Source organism: Alosa alosa, chromosome 17 (genome assembly GCF_017589495.1).
Source record: "Alosa alosa isolate M-15738 ecotype Scorff River chromosome 17, AALO_Geno_1.1, whole genome shotgun sequence".
In the NCBI taxonomy this organism is placed as follows: Eukaryota; Metazoa; Chordata; class Actinopteri; order Clupeiformes; family Clupeidae; genus Alosa; species Alosa alosa.
The window spans coordinates 31,968,811-31,988,379 of NC_063205.1; the positions used below are offsets into that span (position 1 = coordinate 31,968,811).

Sequence of the window (19,569 nt, forward strand, 5' to 3'; positions counted from 1 at the left end):
CTGCACATAAGCCTTTTCCATAGGCGTCAGTGAAGGAGATTGAAGAATGACCATTTTTTTTATACGAAAATATTTCTTAACTTCAAAAACTCATGTCATTCAGACTCAACCCTCTTGTTGCTTTGATATCTTTTTCGTTGTCGTTTGAACGTCGGCAAGCAGGCATATTGCGGTTGCAATTTAAGTGAAATTTTTACAGTAGGCCTACAACATGCTGTTAGGCTGGGCTACTGTCAATGTACTTGTACAGGTAAATGTTCAACAATTGCTGGTGTACAGGCTATAATCGCAAAAGGTGCTTTGATATCTTTTTCGTTTGAACATCGGCAAGCAGGCATGCTGAGGTTGCAATGAATGAGGATAATTGGTTTTATCTGCGGATTTATTTTTTGCATTATTTTGAATATGACTCGCTCCAGTCTCAACAGCACATACTTTTTCCACACGCATCTAACACACATATCCCCTCTCGCTTTCTCTTTCTCCATCCCTGCGCACAGTGCTTTCTTAAAGAAGCTGCACCATTTTACAACAATTGCATCTACATTTTCATATTAGAATGTTTTGTCAAGTGTAAGCTTAAACTACCGCGGATCAATTTAAGTTCCGATGCCCCTGCTTTCGTCATGGAAGCAGTAAGTCAAGTCGCATCAAAAATAGTAGTGGCAGAACTCCCAAGTGACACCTTGTGGTTGTTTGTGTCAACTGCAGTTTGTGCCATTTCTGCTGAGAAAATGGGGTGCGTGATTCATGAAGGAACCCGTCCAAACTTAACTGGGACCCACTGTACCTTATCTACATTATACAATATTCTCTTATATGTCCATATTTATATTTATTTTATGCTGGTCTCTAGACTTTATTCTTGCACTGTTGCACTGTTGGACTTACTTATTTGCACCATCACCATGACACTCACTCTCATAGAGCACCTTACAATGCACACTGAATTACAGGCTCAGTCTCAGTCAGGCTCAGGGTTACTGCCCTGTCATGCTTGATCATCCTTTAGCACACAATGTGGATATTTGATTTAGTTTATATAGTATATTTAGTATTTAGTATTTTAGTATCATGTTTATCTTCTACTGTCTCTATTGTACAGTGTTTTTTTTATGTATATTACTTTTTCTGCTGTAAGTGCATGTTGTGTGTGATGTGTATGCTACTGAGACCTTGAATTTCCCCTTGGGGATCAATAAAAGTATCTATCTATCTATCTATCTATCTATCTATCTATCTATTGAAGTAATGCTTGAAATGTATTGCATACTTGGTAACACTTTATAATAACTACACACAATACATTAAGCCTTTGTTACTTATTAGTTAATGGTTTGTTCATCATTAGTAATTTCTTGTTCATACATAATTTATCATCAGTAAAGCATTTGTTCACACAATTATAAATGGTTTGTTCATAGTAAATAAGCCTATCCAAAAATATGTTTGTAAGTACATGATTTTTACTTAATAAGTAATGAAACAACCACTTATAATGAAATCATTTTCTTATTATAAACCAGTTGCAAACTATTACAAAATGCTTTGTTCATCATTTGTAAAGCATTGTTCCTATGTTAATTCTCATAAATAAAGTATTTGTACACACAGTTATCAATGGTTTGTTCATAGTAAATAATCCTATATCTAAAATATGTTGATGAATTATTGTTAATACTTATAAATTATGCGATATACACATGCACTAATGATTAGTTAGGGTGAGGATACATATTTTATAAACCACTTCCTAATACTATAATTCATGATTAACTCAGGGGTTACAAGTGGTTAGTTAATGATATTTTGTGAGCTTATCTAAAGTGAGGACTTTCTATGCCTTGTAACACATTTTCAAATGAGTTGTAAAGATTACATTCACATTCATTCATTTAGCAGACAAGCAACGTACACATGTCAATTAAATTGAAGGCCATTGACATAACAGTGAAAGCCGGGAATCGAACCCCCAACTTTTCAGGCTATTGAATGCTAGTCCAGCTCCTTATCCACTACACTACCTTGGCCCAGATAGAAACCCCTACAACTATGCAAGAGTATCTGTTTTCTTCTACACACTGTCATTAAACATCTGTAAACTATTATTAAATGCTGTATTCTTCATTTGCAAAGTATTATTCCTACATTAGTTTTCATCTGTAAATCATGTTTACACACAGTTAAAAAATGGTTTGTTCATAGTAAACATGCATGCAACATGCAGATGTAGTGTAGTGGATAGGGAGCCGGGTTAACATGCAGTAACTCATAAAGTTTGGGGTTCAAACCCCAGAGTCCACCAATGTGGCCTTGCCCTTTAATTTCATTGACATGTGTAAGTCGCTTTGGGTGAAAGTGTCGGCTAAATGAATAAATGCAAGTGTTAACTTTATAACTCATTTGTAAATGTGTTGCAAGGCATACAATGTCCTCACTTTAGATGAGCTCACAAAATATCATTAACTAACCATTTGTAACTCCTGAGTTAATTATTAATTATAGTATTAGGAAGTGGTTTATAAAATATGTATCCTCATCCTAACTAATCATTAGTGCATGTCTATGTAACAACTGTTAAATAATGGAAATCTTACTTAATCAAAAACATATTATTGCATCATTTATTAAGTATTAACAATAATGTATAAACATATTTAAGATAGAGTCTTATTTACTATAAACACATAAACTGTGTGAACAAATGCTTTACTGATGATAAATTAGAAATTACTAATGATGAACAAACCATTAACTAATAAGTAACAAAGGCTTAATAAATGATGAATTGTGTGTAGTTATTATAAAGTGTTACCAAGAAGTAATTGAAATGTATTAATTAATATAAGGGATAAAGGCTGCGGAGGTGTCCCACTATGTAGAATTAATGGATGAGGCAGGAAACAACTTTGTGTTTCCTCCAGCAAGTTTATTAATTCTGTACATCAGGACACCTTGAAAGCCGTTATCCTGCTTATCCCCTGGTTGCCACTCATGTATGCTGGCAACAGTCATGTCTTTATAGCACAAAAAAGGAAACATAGTTTTTTTAAAAAGAAATAGACTTTTTCAGTTTGTTGCATATCTTTCTTTGATAACTAACAGTGATAACGGTGAGTAGTTAGCTTGGTTACATTTGATTATTTTGATGCAAAGCCTGCTTTCTAGTTCAAACATCATTTACTATGGTTGTTATAGTTACCATTCAAAAGAGCATTAATATGGAATGGTAATTAACCTTTTTATTTTTGGTATATGAAATGTACTACCAACATAATGAGGTACAATTATTTTCCACATGGGTGTCATGAGTCCATATGAGTCATTAAAGATGGGTAATATTTCACCTGTTTACAAATGTTCTCCCACTGTGTGTTCAGCTCTTCCAGTTCTTTTGAAAGTTTAGCTGCAAATGGAGGTTCTGCCTCCTTCTTCAGGGCCTGACCCACCTCATTAATTCCATTCACACTTGGCTGGATGGTGTGTATGTCATTTACCAATGCCTAGTCAAGAAAATAACAAAAAATAAAATAACTACAGATGCATTTGATACAGATACAGAAAATTAAAATATAAGTTCTCCACAGCAGCAACCTGCTAACTCTCACCGAGTAGACCAGACAGGATAATAAAGGCAGTGCACAGAAAATTAAGACACAGTGAGCTCCAAAACTCTTGCGGAAGATGGGTAAACATAGTCCATTCTTGATTAATCATTTTAGTGTCATACTGAAAACAATGAGAAAAAAAATCCAATCTTGAAGTGTTACTTTTTTGGAATGCTGGATCATTGTTCTGTTGAAAAAGCCAATTACGGCCCTAATTTTTATTTCTTGGCAGATATGGACAGCTTTTTGGTATTTCATAGAGTTCATGATGTTTCCTAACCAAGTTCACAGGGCTTTTTTGAACATTGCAATTTCCCTACCATACTTTGTTCGATCATTTTACATCACACCCACCTTGAGTGTATATTGCCAAAATCTTATTGTTACATAAAGGCCTTTTCATGGCATATCATCCATCCAATTTATCCATCCATCACCATTGAGAGCAGCTCAGATTCTTTTTTGGACTTATTTTCTCGATAATGACCGATTAAATTCACACGCTGAACTTCTTCTTCACAGCTGATGAACATTCTTTTTCACAGCTGATCAACCGTCAACCGCTTTCACTTTCGAATGAAGTTTCATTGAAACATGTGACCGGATTACTTGGTGAGTGATATGAAAGACGTGAATAACGGTTTGTTATCGAGAAATATCAGACTTCTAAAACGTTGGTATGGCCCATTCAAGTGAAAAGAGCAATCTGCAGCATTATGAAGAGCCGTGTAAAAACATTGACTATTATGGACAGTTTATAGCGAATTTGGTTGCTTATGTTATTAAATATTTGCTAACACTTTACTTGACGGGTGAGTTCATAACACATTTATAGCAGCTGTCATAAACTGCACATTAAGCATTCATGACTGTTTCATGAGACATGACTCAACATTCATACATTTCATGAATGTGGAAGACAGAACGACGACAACTTGTCAAAATAAAAGTCCAACAATCGCAAAACAGCATTGCGATCACGTCACATCTGAGTCAATGGGCTAAATATTTCATGAATATCTTATGAAGTCTACATCAAATGTCACTTTACTATACAAGTTGTGAAGTATTCGTAATCACAGAGTTTAACACTGGGAGGTAAACTAGCCTACATTTAGCTGAGCCGTATTTATGTAACCTGGATACCATTAATTTAATCTCTCCAGCCTTTGTAAATATTTCATGAATATCTTATGAAGTTCACATCGAATGACACTTTACTATACAAGTTGTGAAGTATTGGTAATCACTGAATTTAACACTGGGAGGTAAACTAGCCTACATTCAGCTGACCCGTATTTGTGTAACCTGGATACCATTAATTTAATCTCTCCAGCCTTTGTAAATGTTTCATGAATATCTTATGAAGTTTACATCGAATGTCACTTTACTATATAAGTTGTGAAGTATTCGTAATCACTGAATTTAACACTGGGAGGTAAACTAGCCTACATTCAGCTGACCCGTATTTGTGTAACCTGGAACGGTTGGACATTACCAGTAGCAAAAGATGAGAAATCATCTGCAAAGGTTACATCATAAAACATTTATGAAACATGACACAAATGACATTTATGAACATCATAAAATATTTATGAAACAAAAAATATTTGCTTGACCATGTTCTGTCTTTTTGGCACTGAGTAGCCCATTGACTCAGATCTGACGTGATCAGATAAGAGGTTTGCAACAAAAACGGCAATGCTGCTTTGTGATTGTTGGACTTTTATTTTGACAAGTTGTCGTCGTTCTGTCTTCCACATTCATGAAAGATTTGGTATAAATGTTGAGTCATGTCTCATGAAACAGTCGTGAATGCTTTATGTGCAGTTTATGACAACTGCTATGAATGTGTTATGAACTCACCCGTCAAGTAAAGTGTTACAAAATCATTCTTTCAGCAATAGGAAAAAGGTCCATTTTTGTTCTCAAGTGGTCTTGAATGCAGAGCAGTAACATTTTCAAAACTTTGTACATTTGTAGTCCATAAGGGAGGGATTATCCTGAGGAAAATTTGAGATGTTTAGTTTCTGGTGGTTGGTATTTGAAAGCCATAAGCTCTTTTTTCTATAAAAATGTTAATTTTATTATCCTCTTGGAAGGATGGCATGAAATGCAAATACTTTTCAATAGTATTCCACATTGTGGACAACTTAGTGTTAGCGTGTCGTCCTGTAAACAGCTTGAAAGTGTTCGACCTAACTTTTCTTTATCACTGTCCCAGTTGGAAAAAGTGACTAACTTTAGGTGCTTAAATGGTCAGATTGCCCTAGCTCATCCCATAATATACCTTCAGTATTTAATCTTCATTTTAAATCATCGATCTTAAATTTAAATACTGTGCCTTTTTTTCAACTGAAAACAAAAGTGTGTTGTGCAAAATGACTTACAGTGCATTGTTCCAGCTGCTTCTCCAGAGCCTCAGTGTCTCCCAATGCTGGCCACTCTTCATTCAAGAATACCTCCACTTCAGCCATCCATTTACACAATGTTTGAGTGTCATTCTGTTGGATTAATAACCGCACAAACCATGACAAGAATGACATGAGTCAAGAGTGTATCTGTATCTTTATCTTGTTAAGTCCATCTTTACAAATGTGCATGTTGCTTTTTTGTCAATTACAGGTCATTTAAATACAAGTCTGATAAATCAAATCAACACAACCCAACAACAGTTCGACTGATATCTATAGCCTATTTCTTTACGCAAAGGCTGAACTGACTATCATTAGCTCTGAATGGACAAATAAAGCCATGGTGCTATTGAAGAACAAACGTTTACAGAAAGCAAAGTGAACGTTATTGGGGGCCAAGCAGCGAAGCTGCGAAGGCACCCATTGTGTTTCTACTGTTTCTTATTATTATTCCTCTGCCATTGAAGTCTATGGCAGCCCATAGAACCGTCGGGTGAAAAGTTGTGAAATTTGGCACACTAATTAGGCTGAGTCCCATGATTAATGTCACCAAGTTTCATGTCGGCAACTTAAGCGCTCTAGCGCCACCAACAGGCCAAAGTTGGATGTGCGTTCACGCACGTAACTTTTGACCCGTATGGCCGATTGTCAAAAATTAGGTATCGTTGGAATCCTTGGACCAAGCCGAGTTCAACGCACCCTATGACGTCAATTTCCGCCATGATGGATTTTCCGCCATATTGGATTTCATCAAAAACACTTAAAAGTCTTCACAGTTCACAAATTTTGTCCGATTGATACCAAACTTCAAAGATATCATCTACAGACCATGCCTCATTAATGCATTGCTTTTTGTCTTCGGAACTAAAACCGTTAGCGCGTAACAGCCAATCGAATTTTGCGGCGAAGCCGCCAAACAGGAAGTGAGCTCATATCTCAGCAACCCATTCATCTATCATAACCAAACTTAGTCCATGGACTAAGGACCCAATCAGGGGGACGCTCAAGAAATCTGGTGACCTTTGACCTCTTGGGGCGCTGTAATTAAGAAACATGCCTTTTGGCCTGTAGCTGCTGTTGTGCTTAGAATTAAAACGCACTAGTGGTGTCTGCTAATACTGTTGGAGGTCCTTAGGCCGACCCAAGCCAACTTGTGATGTCATCGTAATTAATTCGGCGGCCATATTGGATTTAATCAAAAACACGTACAAGTTTTCGCAGGTCACAAATTTCAGCGGATCCTCGCCAAAATTGGCAGAGGCCATCTTCAGACCATGCCTTATCAGTGCATTGCTTTCTGGAACAATTGACAGAAGCATTAGGCTGTAACAGCCAATCGAACTTTGCGGCAAAGCCGCCAAACAGGAAGTGAGCTCATATCTCAACAACCCTTGCATGTATGAAAGCCAAACTTGGAGCATGGACTCATGACCCAATCACGGGGACGCTCAAGAAATCTGGTGACCTTTGACCTCTAGGGGGCGCTGTAATTAAGAAACATGCCTTTTGGCCTGTAGCTGCTGTTGTGCTTACAGTGGGCAGTGCTTCGACTTGGCCAGCTTCACTCGCGGTCCGCGCGTGGGATCACGCGGTATCACGCAACTTTAATTTGTATTTTTCCAGTGAGACGCTGCAACAACCCAAACAACCGGTAGATGGCTCAAGTGAGCAGGGTGTCTCGTAAAAAGAAATGGAGCCTGGAAAACCCTACTTCACTACAGACTTTAGCAGACTGGTTTAGAAATAATTTAATAGCCAGAAATATGCCTGCCCTGCCCTAATAAAGTAATATTTGGTTAACTGCGAGTGAATCCCGTTTGCAGCCGTAGAAGAAACGCAGGACAAATTAAACATTCTGGTTTTCTCCGAGTGCAACGATGATAGACAAACATCATTTGGACAAAATATAGAGCATATTAACCTCCGTTGCTCAGCCAAATGCCTTCCTGTTACGTCCTGTTATCACGGAGTTACAGGCGATAAACGATTTTTGATGGTCACAAGTTTACTTCATCGGTTTATTTTTGATTATTAAAGAGTGTTTTTAATTTAAAGGTTTGACTTCGTGCTTATTCAGTAGAGCATTTAGTGCTCTCCCCAATCCCAGACGTTCACATTGCATGTTTGTTTGTAATGGATGCAACCGCGAGATAGGCTATGCGTTTGACGGCAATGAGTTGTTGAACCAAGACATAAAGCCCAGCAGCAATCTAGGGACTTCGTTATTTATTGAAGGGGCCACCGGAGGAATTTTGAGTGCTTCAAATTGCAGTGCTTGTTCAATGACCCTCCGACAGAATTGTTAAAAAAGACATGACCCTCCTCTGCAAATTGTCGCTGTCTTCCGTGCCACAGCCACACACTGTGATAACATTCTTAAATCAATCTTTCCCGTGAGCTTGCATGCTACCAGACCTTCCTCATGGGGTTTTTCCCCATTCATTTATTCTAGGTTACTGTCAGTGACTGCCGTGAGAGAATTTGCGGGGTCTGTGTTGTGTTGCGTTGCGTTAATTTATTTTCATTGGGCATACCGTGCCGTGCTGTCCACAGCTCTTCAGTTCTGACTAAGCCAAAATTACTCCTTTTGAAACAATGAGTGCAGGAAGCGCGTTTGTATGGTTATATGCTTGATGGGGGGATCCCAAGCAGCTTTCAACCATAAGGCTACTTTGAGAACATTTCAATTCACCCGACACTAATATTCAAAATGTTGAAAACTATTTCGGCATAGCCTATAAAGCAGTTTAATTAAATGGAATGTTAGTTGTAAACAAACGAGCTACTTGGTGAGGCTTGGCCTCACAGATGCGCTCGTGCCTTAGATGGCAGGAAAAATCTTCATGATAGGCCTATTAACTAACCACCCGATTTACGCTGGCTGGGGGGAAGGGGGGCCATCAGACATTTGTGCACATCCGGCCCTGCCCCCAACACATCACACCTTCCCACCTCTGACAGCTTAAAAGAAGTCAAGAGGACTCCTTACTCAAAGACCTATTCACAAACCTGCTTTTGCCGTGTTTTGAAATCCTATGCAGCTACAGGAGCTTCCAATCGTGAGGAAGCAATTTTGCATTGTAGGCATAACTAACATGCAATAACGCCGCCAACAACAACCAAAACTAGGCTAATCAATTGTCAACATGTAAATTAAATGTAACATTATTGCGAATCAAATTAAAATGTTCTCTTTTGCAAACGTACGCATAGTAACAGAATAATTTAATAATGTTACAAAGATACTACATCAATCCGTATGTTTCATTAGGCTACTAGGCTATTTGTTTTGCCTTGATTCATTTAGGCTAGGCCTTTTTATTCAGGGGCCGTATTCACAAAGAATTTTAAGGCTAAAAGTAGCTCTAACTGGCTTAATTTTAGGAGCAACTCCTAAACATAATGGGCGTGTCACTCCTAACTTTAGGACTCCTAATTTTTTCACAAAAAGTAATTCACGAAGCATTTTAGACCTAAAAGTAGCACTTAAGTCTGGGACAGCTTAAGTCGAGAGGACTCCTAACTCACTAAGACCTATTCATAAACAGCTTTTTTGTGGCATTTTACGTTGCGATGTTTTGAAATGCGTAGCCTATGCGCAACAGGAGCTTCCAATCGCGAGGGAACAATTTTGCATTCATAAAAGGGATGCAATAACGCCACCCAAACACAACCAAAACTACTCATTGTTAACATGTAAATGAAATGTAACGTTTCATTGTGAATCAAATTAAAATGTTCTCCTCTTTGCAAACGTAGCCTATGGTGACAGATTAATTTAATAATGTTGCAAAGGTAGGCTACTGCATCAATCCATAGGCCTGTTTCATTAGGCTATAGGCTATTTGTTTAGCCTTACTCTTTATTCATTTAGGCTAGGCCTTTTTATTCAGTTATTAATCATCTTCCGTCCTTCGCACTACTTGTGTAGCGCACGCATTCTCCGACCTGTCACCTGTCACTCATCATCGGAAGAGAGGTGTTTGGAATTCACGCGTTACAATCGTCAGCCAATCAAGGTGGTCACTTCAGTCAAGCTCGTGCATGAGTAATGACGTCATCCATACCCACAAAGACTCACTCCTAGTTTAGGAGTTGTCTGAAAGGCTTTGTGAATAACTTTTAAGAGAAAACTCCAAGCTAAAATCTTTAAGTGCGATTTAGGAGTAACCTACTCCTAGTAGTAAGATAAAAGCCTTTGTGAATAGCCTACGGCCCCAGTTATTCATCATCTTCCGTCTTTGTGTAGCGCACGCATTCTGAGACCTGTCACTCATCATCGTAAGGGAGGTGTTTGGAATCATGCCCGCGTTACAATCATCAGCCAATCAAGGTGGTCACGCTTGCCCATTTACCCAAATTAATGGTCGAATATTACTGATGATCATTGTTATTTAAGAACATGCAGTGTGCGTAGGGTACCAAAAACATCTTGCTCGTAAAAAAGCATCATAACGCACATTCTGGCGGGTCTATTATTTACTGTAGGCTGCGCAAACCACATGCCTTTATTTTGGGCAAGCCTGCATTCATTCAATCATTCCTTCATTCAACCTTTATTTATTCTCGGAGGGTCATTGAGGGAAGCCCTCATTTTCAATGAAGCCGAGATTACAAAAGTGAAGCAAAGCGCTCCACAAACAAGACAACATGCGAGGCCTTCTGTTGAAGAATTTTATATAAAGCCTGCGCTAACAGTAATCCTCCTGCCCCTGATAGGCCTACCACAGCTGTGGATAGTGTGGAATGTTCAAGTAATAACACAATCCAATGTGTGTCTCAATTGTCCCCCGCTGACCACCTCACACATTTCTCTATTTGCAACGAATTTACATGACACAATGCCATAAAATATGCCAGTTTTAGGACACAGAATAATGTTTGTAATGATACCAGGTAGGCCTACGTTTAACAGTAACAAGTGTAATGAGCTATTCATTGTCGAAGGTGCATGGTGAAGTAAAATTCTTACTTTGGAAAACAAACATTTGCCGATATCATCGCCGATCATCTGAATATTGCAACAGATTCTGTGTTCTGGACTGCAGGTAACTTGTTTAGAGTTATATCATTTCTCACGTCAGTGCTGCGGATCATCTCGTACAGATCTTGTAATGTGCAGTAGCCTATAAGGGTAAATCACGCTGATTTGAAGTTACCTATAATAACTACCAGTGAGCCGCAGCATGCAGCGCTTCAGCTTTACTTCACTACAAGCATGAAGTGCGTCCAAATTCCCCCATTCTTCTCTGTTGAACTCCTCGAGAAGTAGGCTACTCATCACACATGTGTCACATGAAAGAACCTTTTCTCAGCTTTTAAACGGTGCTACTTTTTGCTGTGATAAACAGTTCGCCAGAAAAATAACTTCAAGAGATTTAATAATTATTCTCAGCGCCCATCTCCACATCCATTCGTCTCGGTGGAATATCGTAAGCCTACACACTCTTCACGCAGCACATGACAAACCATATATCAGAATAAACAGCAGACCTTACCGAACACAAAGGTGTAATATACATTCCCGTGTATAGTTAGCTGTTCCAGAGTAATCCGGTTTTGAAATAAATTATAGCAAAATTCAACATGGTCTTTCGGCTGCATTTCTTAAAACTGAGCTGTGCTTACATTACCTAGATATCTGTAAATATTAGAATCAGAGAATATACAGGCAGCTCACGGTTAAACATAATGGGCGTGTCACTCCTAACTTTAGGACTCCTAATTTTTTCACAAAAAGTAATTCACGAAGCATTTTAGACCTAAAAGTAGCACTTAAGTCTGGGACAGCTTAAGTCGAGAGGACTCCTAACTCACTAAGACCTATTCATAAACAGCTTTTTTGTGGCATTTTTCGTTGCGATGTTTTGAAATGCATAGCCTATGTGCAACAGGAGCTTCCAATCGCGAGGGAACAATTTTGCATTCATAAAAGGGATGCAATAACGCCACCCAAACGCAACCAGAGTTTGTCAATGTAGCCTTAATTTTTACAAAATGCTAAGCATGTAAGTTCCTTAAAACTGAGCTGTGCTTAAATGGGCATGATTTCATAACAGACCAAATAGAAAATAAATGTTAAATATAGCCTACATATCTGTAGTTATATTTGTATATATATTAAAATCAGATTATGTAGGCTACACAGTGTAGTTAGATTAAGTTGAACAGTAGCACATTTTAATCATGGATAGTAGTTGGACAGTAGCACATTTTAATCAGTTTATATATCTATAGTGGCTGGTGAAAGAGTTGAGTGTTTTTTCGTTTTTTTGTGTCCCCACCAAAGCTCAGACCAAACCTACGCCCTTGGGCTACTGTCTTAATCTTGGAATATGGGGAGGGAAGTGGCGCGTCTGCAGTCAGCCAAATATGAATGTAATTCTGCGGCATAAAGCAGATGTAGGCCTATTTGTTTATTGTACAGAAAAATAAAAATGACATGTCAAGCAGTCAATTGACTACATTGCAGTCAAGAAGTAGGGCAAATTAAGACACTGATTTTGTCATGAGCTCTCTCTCTGCCTGGTAACACGCGCTGATTAAAGTCTGATGACCTCCACCTGTTCCTGCTCTGCTCTGCCTCACCCTCGTTTACCTACCAGCTGCACTGCATTCACCACTCATCATGCCCGGTATATAAAGCCTTGCTTTTCAGTCCACACTTGTCAGATCGTCTGCAAACCCGCACCAGTTACCTGCCTGTCTTGGAAAAACGACTCTTACTCTTTGCGGTGAACCCAGACCCGCCGACTACTTCTTTGATCTCCAGCCCCGGTAATCTTGACCTGCCTTCCGTCTCTCTTCTACTGAATACAGCCTAGCCCTTGACTGTACTGCTGCTTCGTTTCAATTGCTGTTGTGTGTGTGTTTCCCCAGGACTTCCCGGATCATCCAGCTCCTGCCATTGCTGCTCGGCTATTGGGGGAACACACACACGCAGACTCTTGGAACTCCCGGAACCCCTGAAACCCCTGTAACCCCCAACCCTTAAATAAACATTCTAACGTGACGCTTTTGTGGTCCTCGTCCTGTTTGGTGTCTGACAGTACGATCTGACCAAACATGGACCCAGCGCACGGTCGAACCAGCATGGAAACCGACGAACCAGAACCACCCACCGCCATGCAACGCCTGGAAGAGACTGAGAGAGAGGCAAACCCAACACTGCTGACACTGCCTCCCTACTTCAAGCCGCCTACCAACAGCTTCAGCAGTTCCAGCAACAACAGCAACAACTTGCAATGATCATTCAACTTCTCACCGCCCAGCACCCGAAGTCTCCTGCCCAGTCCACTGCTGCCGTGGCTGCCGGAGCCCCAGAACCCAGGATCGGGCAACCCAGAGCGGTTCAGCGGCGACCCAACCCAGGTGCGGGCGTTCCTGGACGAGCTGCCGTGTCCAGTTTACCCTGCAACCCAGGACTTTTGCCACTGAAGGGGCGAGGGTCGATTACGTGATCACTCACCTGGCGGGCGAGCTCGACTCTGGGGAACGGCGGAGTTGGCGCCAGACCCCAGCATGTGCAACCTTCAACCTATTCGCAGAGGAGATGCTCAAGGTATTCGATTTGGAATCCACCACAGCGAGGCATCTCGGACCCTGATGAGTATTCGGTCAAGGCAGAAGGACTGTTGCGGATTACTCCATTGACTTCCGAACTGTGGCAAGTCGGAGCTCCTGGAACATGGAAGCATTGGTGGATGCCTTCCTCCACAGCCTGGCGGACTACATAAAGGACGAGCTGGTTTCCCATGATCAACCCCCACTCTTGATGAAGCCATTGCTCTGGCTGTCCGCATCGACCGCAGGATCCAGGTCTGTCGTCGAGAGAGGGCGCCAGAGTCCATCCACCAGCACACGGAGTGTCCCAACTGCCCTTCTGTCCGCACCTGCCACACCGTCTAACCAGCCGGACCAGTCTGAACCGATGGAGATCGGGCCGCCTCCTAACTCCCCTGCAGAGCCAGCGACGCATCACCTCCAACTTGTGCCTGTACTGTGGTGGTGATGGTCATCGAAGTCGCCACCTGTCCAGCAAAGGCCGGAGCTCACCAGATGTAGGAGGAACCGGATGAGCTCAATGAACATTCCCCCTCCATCAGCCGTAAAACCCCTCATCCAAGTCTGTCTTTACCTGTCTGATTCCACCCACACCCTGGCAGCCCTGGTGGACTCTGGCGCAGAAGCAAACATTATTGACACAGGACTTGCTCGGCCAGCTGGGCTTGGAAAGCCATCGCTTGTCCCTCCTGTTCCAGCCGGGCCCTGGACGGTCGCACTGGCACAGTTACCAGCATCACAGCCCCCATCTCAATGATGGTGTCAGGAAACCACCGAGAGACCATCCGCTTCCACCTGCTCCAGCTCCCAGGCCAACCCCTAATCCTGGGCTACCCTTGGCTCCGTCTCCACAATCCCTCACCTCGATTGGGCCTCCGGAACTGTGAAAGAGTGGGGAAATGCCTGCCACCTGACCTGTTTTTGCGTGCCTCGCCCCCCCGGCTCAGTACCCCCAGCACTGCCCCCGACATTTCTAATGTCCCTGAATGTTACCATGGCCTCCGAGAGGTGTTCAACAAGACCAAAGCCACATCTCTGCCCCCCACACCGGTCCGCATGCGACTGTGCCATTGATCTCCTCCCTGGGACTGCTCCACCCAAAGGTCACCTCTACTCACTATCCCTCCTGAAAGAAAAACTATGGAGGTTTACATCAGGGACTCCCTGGCAGCTGGACTCATCCGCCCGTCTTCCTCGCCAGCTGGTGCGGGTTCTTCTTTGTGGGAAAGAAAGATGGTTCTCTTCGCCCCTGCATTGATTATCGAGGTCTGAACGATGTCACAGTGAAGAACCCGGTACCCTCTGCCTTTACTCACCTCTGCTTTTGAGTTGCTCCAGGGATCCACTATTTTCACCAAACTGGACCCCAGAGGCCAACACAGCCTTTCATACCCTCAAGGCCCGGTTCACCACTGCCCCCATCCTCCAGATGCCGGATTCAGACCCGGCAATTGTTGTCGAGGTGGATGCCTCAGGCGTGGGGAGTCGGGGCCATACTCTCTCAACGGGCAGAGGAGGACAACAAGTTGCACCCCTGTGCATTTTTTCTCTCGCCGGCTTTCACCTGCAGAGCGCAATTATGATGTTGGAGACCATGAGCTGTTGGCAGTCAAGCTTGCCCTGGAGGAGTGGCGTCACTGGCTGGAGGGGTCCACAGTTCCGTTCCTGGTCTGGACCGATCACAAAAACCTCGAATACATCCATAGCGCCAAGCGTCTTAACCCCCAGACAGTCCCGCTGGGCCTTGTTTTTCACCAGATTCAACTTCACCCTGTCATACCGCCCAGGTTCTCGGAACACCAAGCCGGACGCTCTCTCCGTCAGTTTTCATAAGGATGACGCCCCTTCCCAGGAACCTGCATCAATTCTGCCCGATCCCTGCGCGTAAGAGCTGCCCTGACCTGGGATATCGAGGAGGAAATTCAGGAGGCCCTCCGTGACCATCCCAGTCCCAGTGCATGCCCAGACGGTCATCTCTTTGTCCCAGAGAATTTGAGGTCCCGGTCATACAGTGGGGACACAACTCCCCGCCTTGCCTGCCACCCGGGCTCCGCCCAAGACTTGCCATCTCCTTGCCCAGCGCTTCTGGTGGTCTGCTTTGAGAAGGGATGTCCGAGAATTCGTCCGTGCCTGCCCCACCTGCAATCAGAACAAGTCCTCCACTCGGCCCCGGCTGGTTTACTCCAGCCCTTGCCTGTGCCCACGCGACCCTGGTCCCACGTCTCCTTGGACTTTGTAACTGGCCTCCCACCATCAGGTGGGATGACGATCATTCTCACTGTGGTTGACGGTTCAGCAAGATGGCACACTTCATTCCCCTCCCCTAAACTGCCATCTGCCAGAGAGACTGCCCAGGCTGTTCTTGATCATGTCTTCCGTCTACACGGGCTGCCCAGGGATGTTGTCTCTGACCGAGGTCCGCAATTCACCTCCACATTCTGGAAGGAGTTCTGCTGTCTTCTAGGGGCCACAGTGAGTCTCACCTCTGGGTTCCACCCCAGTCCAATGGTCAATCTGGCGGGCAAACCAGGAGCTGGAGAAGGCTGCGGTGCATGGTTTCTCGCAAACCCCAGGCTTGGGGCACAACAACTGGCGTGGATAGAGTATGCTCACAACTCCCTCACCTGCTCTGCCACTGGTATGTCACCTTTCCAGTGTGTGTGTATGGCTACCAGCCCCCCTGTTCCCCAGCCAGGAGGGAGATGTGTCCTGCCCGTCTGCCCTCGCCTATGCCGCCCGTTGCCGTGTTACCTGGTCACAAGCTCGTGCCACGCTACTCAAGTCAGCTGTCAGCTATGCCACTGGGGCTAACGCCCGAAGATCGCCGGCACCCGCCTACCATGTTGGCCAGAAGGTGTGGCTGTCAGCCAAGGATCTCCCACTGCGGGTGGAATCGCGTAAAACTGGCACCTCGATTCCTCGGCCCGTTCCCCTATCCAGAGGGTCATCAGCCCAACTGCAGTCCGGCTCCAGTTGCCAACCTCCATGAGGGTGCACCCTACTTTCCATGTTTCAAAGTCAAGCCGGCGATGAAAGCCCGCTGGTCCCGTGCGCTTCCTCCCTCCTCCTGCTTTCGTTGACGGTGGGCTGGTGTACACCGTTCGGCCTGCTTGGTCCGGTCAGGCGGCGAGGTAGGGGCCTCCAGTATCGGGTCGACTGGGAGGGCTATGGGCCTGAGGAGAGAACCTGGGTGGCAGCCAGTCGGATAATGGACGGACAGTCATCGCCGACTTCCACCGTCTGCATCCTGATCAACCTGCAATCCGTGGGGCCGCCCCAGAGGGTCCCTAACCGGCGTCCTGCCGCCCGGCTTCCTGTCCTGTGCCTGACCCTGACCCTGTCACCGGTACCTGTCCCGTCTTCTGTCCCGCGACCCTCCAGCTCCCTCCGAGGGATGAGGATGTTCACTCGGACCGCTCGGAGGAATTCTAGCCCTCCACGGCTCCCCTCCGCCCTCCCGGCGCGTGGTGTCACTCTTGGGGACTTCTGGGGCCGTCCCTTAGGGGGGTTCTGTCATGAGCTCTCTCTGCCTGGTAACACGCAGCTGATTAAAGTCTGATGACCTCCACCTGTTCCTGCTCTGCTCTGCCTCACCCTCGTTTACCTACCAGCTGCACTGCATTCACCACTCATCATGCCCGGTATATAAAGCCTTGCTTTTCAGTCCACACTTGTCAGATTGTCTGCAAACCCGCACCAGTTACCTGCCTGTCTTGGAAAGCGACTCTTACTCTTTGCCTGTGAACCCAGACCCGCTCGACTACTTCTTTGATCTCCAGCCCGGTAATCTTGACCTGCCTTCCGTCTCTCTTCTCTGAATACAGCCTAGCCCTTGACTGTACTGCTGCTTCGTTTCAATTGCTGTTATTGTGTGTGTGTTTCCCCAGGACTTCCCCGGATCATCCAGCTCCTGCCATTGCTGCTCGGCTATTGGGGGAACACACACACGCAGACTCTTGGAACTCCGGAACCCTGAAACCCTGTAACCCCAACCCTTAAATAAACATTCTAGCATTGGCTTTTTGTGGTCCTCGTCCTGTTTGGTGTCTGACAGTTTTGATTTTGTGTAGTTGCGTTACCCCCAACACTGACAATAACATGGACAGCAAATTAAGATATTTTTTCGTTTTGTGGAGCAGCACCGGTAGGCTATCAAAAGCAGATTTCAATTTTCGCTACCACCGTGTAGTCAAGCCTTAAGCCATACCCAAGTAGTCTTAATCAAGGTACTGTTTAATTACGATTTATTGAATTCGTAGGCTGGGATTCCTCTAGGTAACAATTATGTTTAAAGGTAGCCTAGCCTCCTGCTTTTTCAGAAGGTGTGGCAGTCAGGCTACTGACAGAGCGATATGTACAGTGGCAGAGCGACGCACAGTGGCTGAAAGTGGTACTAAAGCTTCCGCGAGCTTCACCTAAATATCTTGCGACTGAAGTGGCCATTTAAGCGATGCCCACTGTAGAATTAAAACGCACTAGTGGTGTTTCATAATACTGTTGGAGGTCCTTAGGCCGACCCAAAATAACTTGTGATGTCATGCGTATTGATTGGCCGCCATATTGGATTTAATCAAAAACGCTGCAAGTTTTTAGAGGTCACAAATTTCAGCGGATCCTCACCAAAATTGGTAGAGACCATCTTCAGACCATGCCTTATCATTGCATTGCTTTCTGGAACAATTGACAGAAGCATTCGGCTGTAATAGCCAATGAGGAATTTGCAGCGAAGCCGCCAAACAGGAAGTGAGCTCATATCTCAGCAACCCTGCCATGTATCATAACCAAACTTACTACATAGATTCATGACCCCATTAGGAGGATGCTCAAAAAATGTGTTGACCTTTGACCTATAGGGGGTGCTGCAATTAGCAATATTGCATTTTGCGTGCGTTCTAATGCGTGCGTGCAGGGACAGGGTGGGACGGGCAGGGGTGAATTGGTGGGGGGGGATGGCTGGCGGAGGCGGTAGCAATACTCAGCCCTGTTTCAGCCCTACAAAATCAGTTATGTTTGATGTGGCACTTGTTGAAAGTGTTGATCGCGAGTGTCTGCGAGAGTTCTATCTTGTCGCCGTGGCTACTCCGGCCTATTCTGCTTGGCCCCCTCATTGCTGCTTGCAGCTATATTTTTAAATGATTCTGTCCTCCTGCACTCCTCACACTCTCTATCCCTTTCAAAGACAAATGTTTTTTCCCCCATTTTTATTGGCCCCGCCACTGGACAGAACTCGTATCCGACCTGGCCTCTGTTTGCAATATTTTCTGTAAAGTAGAGTTTGTAAACACATTATCATCAACTTAATGCACGCACAACTTTGGTTTGAACAGAGAGAGAATAACAATGCACAGACTCAGCGACTACATAAATTGTAGCCAAGGCTACTTGCTGTTTTTTATTACTATCCATGGTTGCTGGTTATCACCATGTAATAAGCTGATTTATAAGCTAATTCACTAACTTAAAGTATGAGCTACACCAGGCACGTAACTGAAGCGTTCCGTTCGCAACGCGTAAAATCCATTTTAGATGAATGGTCTATTTTTTTTCGAACGTACGCCCCACTGTCACGTCTGGTGTAGCTACTTCCATTGATTATAGTGGAAGCTAATTGTTGCAGCAGACGCAACGCAAACAGAACGCTTCAGTTACGCGCCTGGTATAGCTCAGCCCTAAGGCTTCAAGGCCATCATGGATATAAAACGTTTTTTGAAAACAACGAAAGGATGGCGGGAACAAAGCAAAGCTTGGAGTTATTTCAGATGGGCAACAACAAGGTAGGCAAAATTGTGGTGCTTGTCAAAACCTTAGCGCAGCTGGAATAATGCTTAGGCTGATGTTAAAGTGCACACAATGTTTAAAGCCATACACAACGGTAAACTGGAAAAAAAACTAAAGGTAACCTTAGCCTTTATAGGGCTGTACAAAGTTGTCCCAATGAATAGGTCATAATTAGGCGTTGTTGTTGTAAAGATATTGCATGTAGA

At 43.7% G+C, this 19,569-nt stretch overlaps 1 protein-coding gene across 6 annotated transcripts in view; it reads right to left on the reverse strand.

Annotated features, from left to right (window-relative positions):
* The window catches only part of dmd (dystrophin), a 493,723-nt gene that overhangs the window by 280,503 nt on the left and 193,651 nt on the right, over positions 1 to 19,569 (reverse strand). For all 6 annotated transcript variants that reach the window (XM_048268223.1, XM_048268225.1, XM_048268222.1 and 3 more), the window contains 2 exons: positions 5,999 to 6,112; positions 3,348 to 3,503 (listed from right to left, as the gene is read on the reverse strand). In XM_048268223.1, coding sequence (XP_048124180.1) covers positions 3,348 to 3,503; positions 5,999 to 6,112 — 270 coding nt within the window. The remainder of the gene's footprint in view (positions 1 to 3,347; positions 3,504 to 5,998; positions 6,113 to 19,569) is intronic.